Source organism: Sorex fumeus, unplaced genomic scaffold, assembly GCF_029834395.1.
Source record: "Sorex fumeus unplaced genomic scaffold, SorFum_2.1 ptg000006l, whole genome shotgun sequence".
Lineage (NCBI taxonomy): Eukaryota > Metazoa > Chordata > Mammalia > Eulipotyphla > Soricidae > Sorex > Sorex fumeus.
The window spans coordinates 28,205,001-28,217,760 of NW_026606063.1; the positions used below are offsets into that span (position 1 = coordinate 28,205,001).

A 12,760-nucleotide genomic window follows, 5' to 3' on the forward strand; every position below is an offset into this window, starting at 1 on the left:
TTTGTTTTTGAGCCACACCTAGCATTTCTCAGGGATCACTCCTGACAGTGCTCAGGGTGGTACCAGAGATTGAACCAGGATCAGCCGCATTCAAGGCAGTTACTATACTATTTCTCATGCCTCAGCTTTTGATCATATGTTCATCCCTGACTATTGCTAATGATAGAACACATAGCAGTACAAAGAGGAGGGACTCATGAAAAAGATTAGAAGCTGTATTATTAGATGTTTATTCTGCTGTATAGATACATTTCTTTGGTGGAAAGCTCATTTCTGATAGTAAACCTAATTCTTGGTTGTACCCCCTGTTTTTATTCTGCTGGCTAATTAAGAGAGTGACAAAAGCATGCAGCATCTCAACTTGACATAATCCATATGTAAAAGCAGCTTGTCTTGGAGAAATCTATTCAGAGCCCCATGAACTGTAGGTGGATTGGATGAAAATATGCAGGACAGGACACTAGAGAATTGAGGGTAAGAAGGAAGAAAGAGGACTCAGAGGAGATGCCTCCTGAGCTGGAATTTGAAAGGATATTTTAGTTAGAAAGTTAGCGCTGGATTAGGCATCCAGATAATTGGAACAGCATAGTGATGCTCTTTTAGTCTTTAAGTGTTGGATATCTACTGTGTGCTAGACACTGTTCTACATGCTGGGATCCAATAGCAAATGAAACAGTCACCATTTTCACTGAGCCCTTCCCTTTCACACATACAAGATGAGTGAACTACAGCCCCAAGATCTTCATTGAGCTACATTTTTGAGATGTTCGGGGAACAAGGGAATGCATCGAAAAATAAAATTGTAAATGGTATGTGGAAGATTGCTCAGTGCTACGTGGAAGACTGAAGCAAGGCTATAGAATGGAGAGGAATGGAGATGACTCTTCATCCTATAGGGAATGATGACTGTTTTGATATACAGTGGATCAGGGGAATTTAAATGGAAATTTAGGATGAATGAAAGAGAAAGAGTAATTAGAGATGAGGTCAGGAAGGTGGGCAGGGGTAGAAGAGACCAAGCAGTGCCATGGTATTAAGGATTTAGGACTTTATTTGAAGTGAGAGGACAATTCTTTGGGGACTTTTGCACATAGGATGGTCATTACTTGGGATTTACTCTGGAGAAAAGTTTGTACAGTTGGCAGGACTGCCAATTGGGCAACACCAGGGGGAGTTCTAGATTACATGTTGTAGGATGACGTTGCTTTGTTCTTTCTCCCTGGCCACAGGGAGCTTAGGTTTATCAGGTTACACCCATCACAGTGCTCCCGAGTCACTCCCATTCCTTTACTTATCTGTAACCACTTCTCTGTGCTCTCTTCCCCCACCAGTTAATCAGCTTTTCCCCCTAATCAGACTCTGTTAATTTGTAGGGTCAGATCCTTCTAGGACACTGAAATTGTGTTGTAAGTTTATATTGCCTTTCTCCTCTCCTTATGTCTTTTGAATAGTTTACTTTAATGCAATGTCCTTTTTGTATAGATATAGGAAGACAGTTAATATTATGCTTTGTAATTTAGGATTTAATTAGCTTTGAATATTATTCACTCCCAGGCATCTGCTTTCTTGATTTAAGCCTCAGTTGCCCTTAGTTCCTAATACCACAAAAGCAGGGTCCCGACAAGGGACTGAATGGACCCAGGGCAAGCTGTGAGCTACCCTGGCGTCGAAATGGGCCAGGCCAAAGTGCCACGATTCTTAACTATAAGTTAAGAGTTTGATCATAGACAAATGCTGTCATGATCCAAAAGTAACGACGAGACTAGGACCCTGCTAGGGATAGGAAAGACTGTCTGGCCTGAGCACTGTAGTCTGTGATCGAGATGACCCTAGGAGAGCAATTCTATAAGCTTAATGTACTTCTTACTGTATCCATACAGAATGTTTTATATTATGAATGTCCTTGTTTGTTGGGCAAGTTGAGGAGAAACACAACCAGGGGATTCCGTTCTAGGGTGGGTCATCCTGCTGAGAGAGTATCTGTCCTAGAAGCTGCTTTCCCCGAGGGAAACAACTTTACCCCTATTGATTGTGACCACCTCTATGTGTAATTGTTACCCCAACTCCTCATGGTTTTGGGATTTAACTAGACTGTAAGAGTGGGCTGGGGGATCAGGATCCAGACTCCAGAAGGAGAAGGAGAAGGGAGGTCCAGATTCCAGAGCCAGAAGGAGAATGAAGGGGTATTGAGGAGGAGAATGAAGTAGCATGGAGGAGGAAGAAGCAGGAGGAGAATCAGAGGAGGATGGAGATGGGAATGGAATAAACTGCAACTGACACCAACCAGCCTGGCCCTCATTTCCTTCCTTCGCCTGCCCATCGCCATTGACCTCCCCGGAGTGGGGGAACCAGCATGAGACTACCGAACATGGGTGGCCGGAGAGGTAGACCACTGCTGCTGCTGTTTTTTTTTTTTTGAGTTTACACACATGTGTGTCAAGAGTTGCTAGAAACTTACATGACAGTAGGAACAGAAGAGGTTGGAGTCAAAAGGAGCATTCAGTTTTTATATTTATGTTATAACTGAGAGATATGCAAGTTAGTATTAGGTAACAAATTGCTACTGTTGCTTCAGATTGTAGAAGAAAGTTATAAGGTGAATTTCACCATTGAGTGAAAGCGTTTTGAAGATAGCAAGAAATGTATTAGCTAATTAGTTTTGTTTGCAAATTCTGAAAATGAGCTTACTGGACCATTATGTCCCCCCTCCCCCCCGCCCCATCATTGGCTATGAATGCCATTTCCAAAAATAGGCGTTTGCCTTGCAGGCAGCCAACATGGCCGACCCAAGTTCGATTCCTCCGTCCCTCTCGGAGAGCCCGGCAAGCTACCGAGAGTATCTCGCCCGCACGGCAGAGCCTGGCAAGCTCCCCGTGACGTATTCGATATGCCAAACACAGTAACAACAAAGTCTCCAATGGAGACGTTACTGGGCTCGCTCGAGCATTTATTGATAATTGTCCATAAATTCATGTAAGTACTGTGTACATTAGATTGAAATGATGCTCCTTCTTTCAAGAAATTCAGTGTCTTCTGTGGTCCAGGAAATCTGCTAGGAAACATGTATTGGTATAAAAGAAAGGAACCCTTTCTCTTAGAAAGAGATTTATTTATTTATCCAAAGTTTTAAACCACATCACTAAGGTCCAGCTTTAGAAGCACCTTGTAAAGTGGTAACATTGAGCTAAAGATAGGATACAGTTCATGTTCTTATCCCAGAATGATTCCCGAGGGATCTTGTTTTTGTCCTGCTTGCAGAGTGATCTTATCTCATTTTGGTGAAATTGTTTATGTTCACAAAAGAACACAGAGACCCAGCTCTGCAAGACAGACCAGTTTCTCATAATCAAGGATTGCTTTTCTTTTCTCAGATTTAGTTTTGTAGTCATTATGCTATTGGTAAGATGGGTCCTGCTACAAGAACCTGTTTAAGGAGACATATACAAGAATAGTTGTATAGAAAGTTGAGTCTAAGTTTAGATGTTTATACAGGATGTATAGGAATCCCAGAGCAAGGGCACTGGTTAAGCTAAGGATGAACAATCAGCCAAAAAAAAAAGGCTTCCAGACAATAAAATATTAGATTCACATCTTCATGGATGATAGTCTGTCCAGGCATGTATACAGTGGGTGGGCTTCCTCAACCAAGGAAATAGTAAATGTAAAGGCCTAGAAAGGAAAAGGTGTGAAATAGATTTAGAATAAGTAAAGGAGATGTACTCTGACCACATCGTTTGAACATTGTTTTGGAAGTCCTAGTCAGAAAAATTAGGCAAGAAAAAGATATTTTAAAAATTTATATTGGATGCCGAGGGGGGGGGAGAGAGAGAGAGAGAGAGAGAGAGAGAGAGAGAGAGAGAGAGAAAGAGAAAGAGAGAGAAAGAGAGAGGCCTGCCATAGAAGCAGGGAGAGGGTGGCAAAGGGGGGTGGGGGTTGATGGGAAGGAACAACCTAGGGACACACTGGTGGAGGGATGGGTGTTGGAGTACTATGTGCCTGAAATGTAATAAACAGCGTTTTAAGGGTCTGTCTCATAGTGATGTAATAAAAAAGTTAAAAATTTTCATATTGGAAAAGAAGAGCTTAAACTATCAGTATTTGTGAATAATATGATAACATAAAATTTTAAAACCTGAAAACACCAGAACTACTAGAAATATTGAGTTCAATAAAGTGGCAGTATACTAAATCAGTACACATTAATCTACTACATTTCTCACAAAAACACTGAATTGGAAATTAAGAAAACCATTCCATTTACAATCAATTATATATTTTGATGACCCAAATGTATAAGGCACTCATGTGACAACAAAAAAGTGAGCAGGTCCCCCCCCCAAAAAAAACAGGCATAAGACCTGAGTAAACATTTCTAATTGATTTACCAAAACATGAAAATAAATCTCAGCATAACTTATTAGGGAAGTGAAAATTATAACCATAAACCATATCACCTCACATTGTAAAATTGGGCTATATAAAAAAATTTGGAACTAACTAATGTTAAATATATATATAATTAATGAAATCCTGATTCAGTGTTGGTTAGAATATAGATTTGCACATCCTTTATAGAAAACCTTATGGATGCTCCTTTAAAAAATAAAAGTGAAAATGCCATATGATAAATGCCATATACCACTTCTAGGCATTTATCCTAAGGATGTGAAATGATATTTATGTCCTTATGTACACAGCAACATTCTTCATAGTAACCAGAACAAAGAATTCCCCCAAATGCCCATATACAAATGACTAGATAGAGAAGCTTTGATATTATATAGTCAATAGAATACTACTCTCTGTTTAAAAAGATAGAAATTTGAGACAATAATGGGTGAAACTCAAGGTAATTTTCCTAAGTGAGAAAAGTTAGGAATTGACAGTTACTATATGAAATCTGTATATTTATATGTATGTGTATGTATAAATATATATACATATATGGATATTTATATTCCAGAGCGATAGCACAGCGGTAGGGCATTCGCCTTACAAGCAGCCAACATGGCCGACCCGAGTTCGATTCCTCCGCCCCTCTCGGAGAGCCCGGGAAGCTACCGAGAGTATTCGATATGCCAGACACAGTAACAACAAAGTCTCCAATGGAGACGTTACTGGGCCTGCTCGAGCAAATCGACGATCAACGGGAGGGCCTTTACCTTTACCTTTACAGTTACTAAAGTAAACAGAGTGGCAAACTCCCCATAAAACTAACTTATAGATTCAGTGAAAATTATGGCTTCCAAAGGGACGTGGGTGAGGAATGGGTAGAGAGAGTCTTTGGTGGTGGGAGAGCACTGGAACTTTGGTAGTGGACTATATCTACCCACACATATAGAGTCTTATACACATATAGAACTGCTAAGACATGCCCCTGAAATTATATAGTATTTCAACCAATGATAGAGACATGGCAGGGTGCTGGGATTTCAGTGACTGCTGTGCGATGTGTATGAACATGTTATTTTAGTACATTACATAGTCAGGTTAGACTTTTCCAATAAGGTGACTGACGAAAGTGAGGGAGTGAGCCAAGTGTTTGTCTGGGGTATGAGAAGTTTTGATGTAGAGAAAAGCTAGTGGAGAGACCCCAATAAAGAGTACAAAATTTGCTATGTTCAAACAGTGAAATGAATAAGAGGGAAGGGTAGGAGCTGAGATCAGAGGTGTGATAGCATCCTGCTTAGAGTCATATGGCAGCTAAAATATTTGCCTTTATCTTGAGTGCTTTGAGAAGCCATGGAAAGACTTTGAGCAAGAAATATCTAATCAGTACCAGTATGGTTCTTTTGTCAGCACTGGTAGCAGTTACATTGCTTGGCTAAAGAAAGATGTAGAGTCTAGGGCAGCACCCACGTCTGCTTTCTGAAAGTATGGACCAGAATTTTGTTTTTGACATGGTCTCTAGGTGATTTTCATATATGTTATAGCTTAGGAAGCTCTGGTCTAACATAAGTTCAAGATTTTTTGTTTGTTTTGTTTTTTGGGGGGCTATAAATAACTGGTGTTCAGAGGTAATTCCTGGTAGTGTTTGGCAGCGGACTGTGGGGGGTATGTGGTCCCGGGAATTGAACACAGGCCTCCAACATGCAAGGCATATATTTTGCATATTGAGCTCCCTTTCCAGGCACTAAGAGAAGTTTTTATAAAGTCTTTGTCTTGGGGATGATCGATTGTAGGCAAGGAAAAGTGGATGGAGAGTAGTTGAGAGCTGCGTGAGAAGTCATAGTGGCTTGGGACAGGGTGGTTATGTTGGGAAGGTAGTGAACAGTTGTCAGGTATGAAATATATTTTCTAGTTAAAGTCAAAAGGACTTGTTTATAGATTGAATATAGAATTTAAGGGGATGAGTTAAATCACAGACAGTTTCATGGTTCTGACTTCAACAGAATGAAGCTGAGGCTGCCATAGAAGACAACAGAAAGAGTAATTAAAGGATCTCTTATTTGGGGTTGGTGATGAGAAAGATTAGGGCAGTGTTTCTCAACTGAGGTCCATATGACAAAAATCCCAAGATGAGATAATCCAAGGGGGCCATAATAAGAGTTGCATAAATGAGTAACAGGCATGGCATGAGACTAAGAGCCACTGTTGGAACAGGGGTGCCAAAGGAAAGAAATAGTTAGAAGGGGGCCACATCTGAAAAAGGTTGAGAAAAATTGAAAAATTGGGGATGAATCTGGAGCTTGGGGTTCAGCAGGGTTAGGAGTGACATGAATATGAAACTTGTGAGGATAGGGGTTGCATTTCACAGTTGAGTTATGGGGCCTTGTTTTCATTTCTTCCAGTGAAACACAAATCTAAAGTTGAGAATGAGAATAATATAGTTAGTAGTAACTTCAGTTTTTTTTCTTCCTAATCACATGTGTATTTTATCTAAAATGTGTTTAACAGGTATTGGAATAAAGGAAACTACAGTTTGCTGTGAAAATGTCCGTTTTAATATCACAGAGTGTAATAAATTATGTAGAAGAAGAAAACATTCCAGCTCTAAAAGCTCTTCTTGAAAAATGCAAAGATGTAGATGAGAGAAATGAGGTAAGACCATGTTTTTGAAATTAAGTTCTTTTCACAATCATTTGTTAACTACTGAATATGTACAATGTACTGTACTAAGAATCAAGGTGATAATAAGAAATATGTAATGCTCACCCTTTATAGTACTGTTGTAAAAAAATATTTCAGGGGTTGGAGCAGTAGTACAGCAGGAAGGGTGTTTGCCTTCCACGCAACCAACCTGTGTTATGGTCTGTCATCCAGTATGGTCCAAGCCTGCCACGAGTGATTCCAGAGCTAAAGACCCATGAGTAACCCCTAAACACAACTGGATATGGCCCCTCCCACAAAAAATTAAAATAAAAAGTGAAAAAAACACACTTCTTACCCTTTAAACAACTTTCCATATGCTCTCAACTGCTACCCTTTTTATTGTCTCTATGAACTTGACTCCTAAGCATTTCGTAAGTGGAATTATATACATTTGTCTTTTCGTGACTCTTATTTAAGTGTAATGCTTTCAAGGTTCATTCATGTTGTGGCATGTGACAGGATTTCCTGTGTGTGCGTGTGTGTGTGTCTGTGTGTGTGTGTGTGTGTGTGTGTGTGTGTGTGTGTGTGTGTATTTGGGCCTGAGCATCCAGTGATGCTCAGAACTTACTCATGGTTCTGTGCTCAGGAGTAATTCCTGGCGGGGCTTGGGGACCACATATGGTGCGCAAACCCAGGTTGACCACATGAAAGGCAAATGCCTTTGCCAGCTTTGTTTTTTTCTCTGGCCCTATTTCCTTCCTTTTAAAGGCAGAATAATATGACATTTAGTGTATATATAATATTTTAGTTACCTACTTATCCATCAGTGGACACTTGGGCTTTCTTTCACTCTTGGCAATTATGATTAGTATTGCTATCAACACAGTATACAAATATAAAAGGGTTTTAAAGCTGAGTGATAGCACAGCGGTAGGGCGTTTGCCTTGCACACAGCCAACATGGCCGACCCAAGTTTGATTCCTCCGCCCGGCAAGCTACTGAGAGTATCTCACCCACACGGCAGAGACTGGCAAGCTCCCCGTGACGTATTCGATATGCCAGACACAGTAACAACAAAGTCTCCAATGGAGACGTTACTGGGCCCGCTGGAGCAAATCGACGAACAACGGGAGGGCCTTTACCTGTAATCAAGTTAGTTCTTTATTATTAAGTTTTATGATTGCAATAATGTTATGATACCTAATGTTTATTCTGAATATTTATGTAAATATTGTTGCAATTATTTTGTACATCTTAGTTCATTTGGTTTGCAAAGTATCTCTGTGAGGGATATTTCTATGATTTATCCTGATTATTCGGTAAGTGGCTTAATTCCTAAGTTTTTTATCCAAGATAGAAATTTGGTCAAAATCAAATTTGAACCTTATTTTTTTTAACAACTGTCTTTATGCTCTATCATCTTTTCCTTAGTCTCCAGAAGAAGTTCATCTAATGATATAAATATCTTTTCAGTGTTTCTGTATTGAAAAATATATATTTGGTTAATTAATGTCTTTATACCCTTGTATCATTATGAATAGTCAATAGTTGTTATAAATTTATAATTGAAGATTGTTTCTTGCTATAAAAGAATTATAGAAGTAGTTACTTTAGTAACAAATCAGCATATTTAGAACAACAAAATGATAGTTCAAAAGATAAGATGTATTTTATAGACTTTTTTGGGGGGTTGGCTTTTTGGGTAGCACCTGATGATGCTCAGGGATTCTCCTGGCTCTATACTTAATTTCTCCTTACAGTGCTCTGGGGATCATATGGGATGCCAGGAATAGAACTTGGGTTTTCTGCACTCAAGGCAAACACCCTGCCTACTATACTATCATGATAGTCCCTTATTTTATAGACTTTTGCTTTGGAAAAATAACTTTTTTGGGGGGTTAGAGGAGGAATAGTGGAAAAATAACTTTGATTACAAGGAAAAATAGAGCACATCAATAGGCATAAAGTTTTATTGATATTATTCTCATAAAGATAGCATTTAACTACCATTAATGATACCTATGTTTTGTTCCATGTTATATCAATTTATCTTGGAGTTTTAAAGTAATAATTTTAGAGTAATAATAAACAAATTGGGAATATTCAGTGTGAATAATTGACTCATTGTGAAGTCTGAATAAATTTGCTTTCCCGGTCTTTTTTTTTTAAGAATATTTCTTAGTTTCTGATAAGGAAATGATATTGATGTTGGACATTATTATTCTCTAAGAAAACGAAGTGGGATTCTAAATTCAAGAGAGAGATTGGAATGTGTTTAGAAATAGAACTTAAGTGCAATTTCAAAGTATATATTCTCTAAAGGTGACTCCTTTAAAGGGAAGTGCTATTTTGGTCTAATATGTCTGGACAGTCAGAAGTGAGATTATCTAAGAATTGGAAAAAGCAAGAAGATGATTCATAGTAAGTGTTTTTGCATTGTAGTTTTCTTGAAAGCGCTTAAGAACTGTGGTACCTGCTGCAGTGAACTTCAGTTGGTACACAGTGTTTTGGTGTGTCCTGGCATGAGGTTCTGTCACTGTATCACTCATCCTGTTGTTCATCGATTTCCTCGAGCAGGCACCAGTAACATTTCCTTCGTCCTATCCCTGAGATTTTAGAAAGTGCCACATTCGAGGCTCTTTCAGGAGAATGAGACCCTTCATTGTTACTGGTTTTTGGCATACTGAATACGCCACGGGGAATTTGCCACACTCTGCCGTGTGGGCAGGATACTTTTGGTAGCCTGCCAGGTTCTCCAGAGTAAGAATTAGATAATAAGATGTCGTGTGGCCGCAAACGCGGCCACATGCTTTCTGGACCTGGGTTTTATAGTCTCTGGGTCTTGGCCATTGATGGGATTATATGGCGCTGGGGGCAGGTTATTGTAAGTTTAACTGTAGAAGGTCTATCAGTTAAGGATTGCTTGCTCTTTTTGTTTTTTGCTTTTTGAGTCACGCCCGGCAATGCACGGGGGTTACTCCTGGCTCATGGACTCGGGAATTACTCCTGGCAGTTCTTGGGGACCATATGGGATGCCGAGAATTGAACCCGGGTCGGCTTTGTGCAAAGTAAAACCCTATCCGCTGTGTTGTTTCTCCAGCCCCCAGTTAAGGATTGCGTTGGACTGACTGTAACACCTCCCCAAATTGCAACTTAGTCAAATGAGGGCCTTAAAAAAAAAACAGGCTTTTTCTGACCTCCTGACTCTTCCTTACTGTGTACTGATTGCATCTAACATTTATTATTATTATTATTATTATTTTGTGATGCAAGATAGTTTTATTGAAACTTCTTTAGAAAGATGTGAAGGGAAAGAAAGAGAGAAGTGTATGTTTAAAAGAGAACATGGGGGCTAGAGCAATAGCATAGAGGGTAGGGCTTTTGCCTTGCATGCAGACTACCTGGGTTCGATTCCCAGCATCCCATATGGTTCCCCAAGCACCGCCAAGAGTAATTCCTGAGTGCAAGAGCTAGGAGTAACCTCTGTGCATTGCTGGGTGTGATCCAAAAAACAAAAAGAGAGAACACAGATTTCTTTATAGTGGAAATGGGCAAGCAAAGAAACAGAGAGACAAGTAAGAAAAAGCATCTGACGTCTTGATGCAGCTCTAGCATAGTGCCTGTGTAGTGGGCATGAAGGAAAGTTCAGCCGAGTTAGTCTAATTATAGAGATTTCCTGGGAGACTAGCCAGAGCAGTGTTGCAAGATTGTTTCTTCTGCAAGTGAGGTGGAATGATGAGTTTTGTTGTTAGTCTTCTTCAGCTTAGTCTTGTCACTATGTATACAGAGCAGATAGCTAATAGTTTCTGTATGAGAAAGTTTCATGTTCAAATCTTTATTTGGCTTGTTTCTACTTAGTTCATAAAGTTTGTGCTGTCATTTGTGTTATAGGTATTTTTATTCATCTGTATTATTTTTTCCTCTCATACTCGAGAAAAACATATTTCTGTGAACTGATACATGACCCTAGAAAGTAAACAGAAAACCTATGAGTTTTTGAATAACTAGTTTGAAAACTGATGAAAACCCATGCATTCTTCTGGTCATGGATTCAGAATTAATTGTTTTTTCAATTTCTGCTGACAACTTAGATATTTCACTTTTTATCTTAATTTATTAGAAGGGAGAGGATGCTTTAGAAAGTGTGCCAAAGAGTTGACAAATTCAGGCATGGCATAATAATTGATGTTTGAAGTTATGACTCAGAATCACAAGCATAAGACTTAAGGTAATCTGTTTAACAAGTTGCAGTGTGTGCATTGCTTTTTAGAATAATTGCTACCATAGAAGTTATAATCAAATTTAATGTTTAAAGGATAAACTTTTTCACCTGGAAAATGTATTCATGCACAGTACCTCATTCCCTAATGACCGCTGTTGAATGACATGTGATTACTACATATAATTTAGTGTTCATCATTATATAAGGCTGTAATAAGGCAGCTTTTGTACTTTGTTTAAACTAGTGTATGTGTATTAAGACAGTTTACTTCTGTATGTGCATGTGTTTTATTTATATTGATTTTATAATGGCATTTTTTTATATTTTGCCCATTATTATAATTCTTTCTTCTTTTTTCTGTTTTTTTTTTTTTTTAAACACACCTGGCAGTGCTCAGAGCTTACTCCTGGTTCAGCACCTATGGATCACGCCTGGCAGGGAATGGGGGACTATATTAAGACATATGAAATCCTACCCACTGTTCATCGATTTACTCTAGCGGGCACCAGTAACATCTCCATCCCAGCCCTGAGATTTTAGCAGCCTCTTCTTACTCATCTTTCCCAATGATTAGAGGCTCTTTCAGGGTCAGGGGAATGAGACCTGTTATTGTTACTGTTTTTGGCATATTGAATACAACACAGGTAGCTTGCCAAGCTCTGCCGTGCGGGCAGGACACTCTAGGTAGCTTGCCAGATTCTCTGAGAGGCATATATATATATATACACACACACACATATATATACACACACATACATTATATATGTATTTGCGTCTATGATTTGTTACCTACTGTCTGAACCCCATCAGATGTCATGGTCCTCCTGTTGTTCATCAATTTGCTTGAGTGGGCCCAGTAACGTCTCCATCATGAGACTTGTTGTTACTGTGTTTGGCATATCGAATACGTCACGAGTAGCTTGCCACGCTCTGCTGTGTGGGCGAGATATTCTCAGTAGCTTGCTGGGCTCTCCGAGAGGGGCGAAGGAATCAAACTTGGGTCGGCCATGTTGGCTGCTTGTAAGGCAAATGCCCTACCGCTGTGCTATCGCTCCAGCCCACCCCATCAGATATGGTGTAGTAATTTTGGAAAATGGGTAGGGAGTGTCTTATAATGTGTCCAGGAGGGTTGGTGATAGTTAATTGAGGGAAGCGCAGTTCCTTGGGGGTTCACAGGTGGGTAAGAGCTTTCAGACTTGTAGGGTAAAGAGGAAGCAGCACTTTGTGTATCCAGGTTGACTTGTTTACAAGTATCTCTTGTCATTCAGGGCTAAGATTTAGAGTCTTTCCCAAAAGAGCAGTGGGAGACCATTCAGGGTTTTAAACATAGGAATGGTGTCAAATTACCATTTTTAAAATATACTGGATATTTTCCCCTATGACACATGGTTAGTTATTTCTTAAATAAATGTTTGTCTACTTTTATTTTTGGTATAGATTTTTCCTCCAAGTACATCCAGGAGTTTAGTTTATAGTTTTCTGCAGGTTGACTTTAGGTTGACCTTG

The 12,760-nt window shown here is 39.3% G+C and overlaps 1 protein-coding gene across 6 annotated transcripts in view; it reads left to right on the forward strand.

The window, feature by feature from the left end:
- The window catches only part of KIDINS220 (kinase D interacting substrate 220), a 101,486-nt gene that overhangs the window by 2,623 nt on the left and 86,103 nt on the right, over positions 1–12,760 (forward strand). For all 6 annotated transcript variants that reach the window (XM_056129953.1, XM_056129964.1, XM_056129966.1 and 3 more), the window contains exon 2: positions 6,898–7,041. In XM_056129953.1, the coding sequence (XP_055985928.1) occupies positions 6,934–7,041 (108 nt within the window). In that variant the 5' untranslated portion in view covers positions 6,898–6,933. The remainder of the gene's footprint in view (positions 1–6,897; positions 7,042–12,760) is intronic.